Source organism: Fusarium oxysporum, chromosome 1 (assembly GCF_000149955.1).
Source record: "Fusarium oxysporum f. sp. lycopersici 4287 chromosome 1, whole genome shotgun sequence".
Taxonomy (NCBI): domain Eukaryota; kingdom Fungi; phylum Ascomycota; class Sordariomycetes; order Hypocreales; family Nectriaceae; genus Fusarium; species Fusarium oxysporum.
In genome coordinates this window covers 4,945,964-4,947,812 of record NC_030986.1, presented here as the reverse complement: position 1 = coordinate 4,947,812, position 1,849 = coordinate 4,945,964, and the positions used below count along the sequence as shown (strand labels likewise).

At 48.8% G+C, this 1,849-nt stretch overlaps 1 protein-coding gene across 1 annotated transcript in view; it reads right to left on the bottom strand.

Moving 5' to 3' along the window:
* Positions 1-581: 581 nt before the first annotated feature.
* Positions 582-1,849, bottom strand: part of FOXG_01050 (uncharacterized protein) — a gene marked incomplete at both ends in the record, with an annotated part of 1,826 nt that continues 558 nt past the window's right edge. Inside the window, 2 exons of the mRNA XM_018377776.1 lie at positions 582-1,070; positions 1,120-1,840. Of these exons, the coding sequence (XP_018233566.1) occupies positions 582-1,070; positions 1,120-1,840 (1,210 nt within the window). The remainder of the gene's footprint in view (positions 1,071-1,119; positions 1,841-1,849) is intronic.

The window sequence follows — 1,849 nt, the reverse complement described above, 5'->3', positions numbered from 1 at the left end:
CAACCTGAACCCAGTTACATGCAAGTTGCAGCGAGAATCAAATTTACTTGAAGCGCAATTTTCCAAACTGTCGGGTCTACACAAGGACAAGTTTGTCAATACGAGCTATGTGTTGTCTCACTCACGCTCCGCCCCCTTTCTCAGTCTTTCCAGGTCTTTCGCATTCCCCCCTTGCTTTCGTGGCAGCGAAACACGCCATCTTGTCAATTCCAAAATCGCCAATCTTAAGAGCACCCAACCAGATGTTATCTCAAAAGTCTGACCCCAGATTTTGTGTGAAGCCACTCAAGTCACTTGACTTCCCGCCCGCCCATACAATTACCTCTCAAACTTGGCAATATCTTCGGAAGCAGTGAAGACATAGATAGATACTACAAGAGCATTGGGGAGACGTGATACGACGCAGAATTCCTTCTTATACAAAGATGCCGGGTTCTTTACGAAGCTCTATCTTAAACAATTCCTTGGGGTATATGAAAGGACTCTTATATGGAAAATACAAAAAAATGAGGGGCTCTTCGTTGAGAAGATGAAGTTGTCTATAATGCCATTCCCGAAAATGAGTCAGAAGTTTTCTGTTTTCACGACCCTCTGCGTCCTCCATACATCGTTTGTGTTGGACTCAATCTCATCAAGGGTTGCATGCGATTGTTTTGTGGTGGCATTGCTCCCGGTTCCATCTTCATTTGTTGGTCCCACATATGTGTGCTCATCATTTGGCCTCCAGGGCCATCTTCTTCCATCTTGATATTGGGAAGGCCATGCACCTGGTTAATAACCTCATCTTCATGAGTGTTGTGGGATCCGACGCTCATCATCTCGTCGTGCTCATCACCGCGGCCAGTGCGCTTCCTTGTTTGAACCGACTTGTGTCGTCTTCTGATATTGAGATCCCCATGGGACTCCATGTAAATCCCCTCCTCGAGCTTTAGATCGTTGACAACTTTGACTTCTATGTCGCTAGCATTCAATCGCATATTTCGGGAACCCCCTAATTCGTGAAAGGTCTCAAGCATCATCTGATAACGACTCTTCTCGACGATCTTATAAGCCTCTCGAAGCAAGTCCTCCTTAAAATAGTTAGCAAAGTCCTCCGGGTTCTGAAGCCAAAAGACTTACATCTCTAGATAACCACTCAATGTACTTGGACCGGCCTCGTTTGAATTTCATCTGAAGCATTTCCTTACCGGGGCACTTCTGGAAACGACTCTTATAGTCGCTCTGGATGCTCTCCCACATATCCTGACCCTTTTGGTTGCGGTGCTCCCAGCGAGATTCGAATATGCAGCGCTCCTCATCGGGACAGGTACTCTTGAGTGTTGGCGGGACCTCTTCTCCAAAGCAATTCTTGTGCTCGTCGACAGGCTCTTCAGCAGCTGCACTTCTAGAGGCTCCTGACCTCTTGGTTGCGCGCTTTTTGACGCGGCCAGGGGCGTGTAAGGCAGATCTTCGACGAGGGGATCCAGTCATGGAGCGTGGAACATCTGAAGGTAATCCGTGCAGTCCTGTCTCTTCTGGGCTTCTTCGGCGGTACTGAGGTGGATGATGCTCGGCCAGAAGAGGAGCAGGCGCCATTTCGCGATGATGCATGCCCATTGGAATATGATGATTGTCCCTCATCATCATGTGGTCTTGGTGCTCAACTGGAGGCGCCATATTGACGTAATAAGGGTTGCTCATAGGTTGCGGTTCTGGTCCGTTTGAGACACCAAAAGCTCCCATATAGGGCTCTGGGGGCCCGGGGGTTCGACGTCCATCGTGGACATAATTGGCATGAAGGAATTCCCCTCCAGCGACCGGAGCTTGAGAGGTCATGGGCGAACTCGCTTGTGGGGATTGGCTATTAACG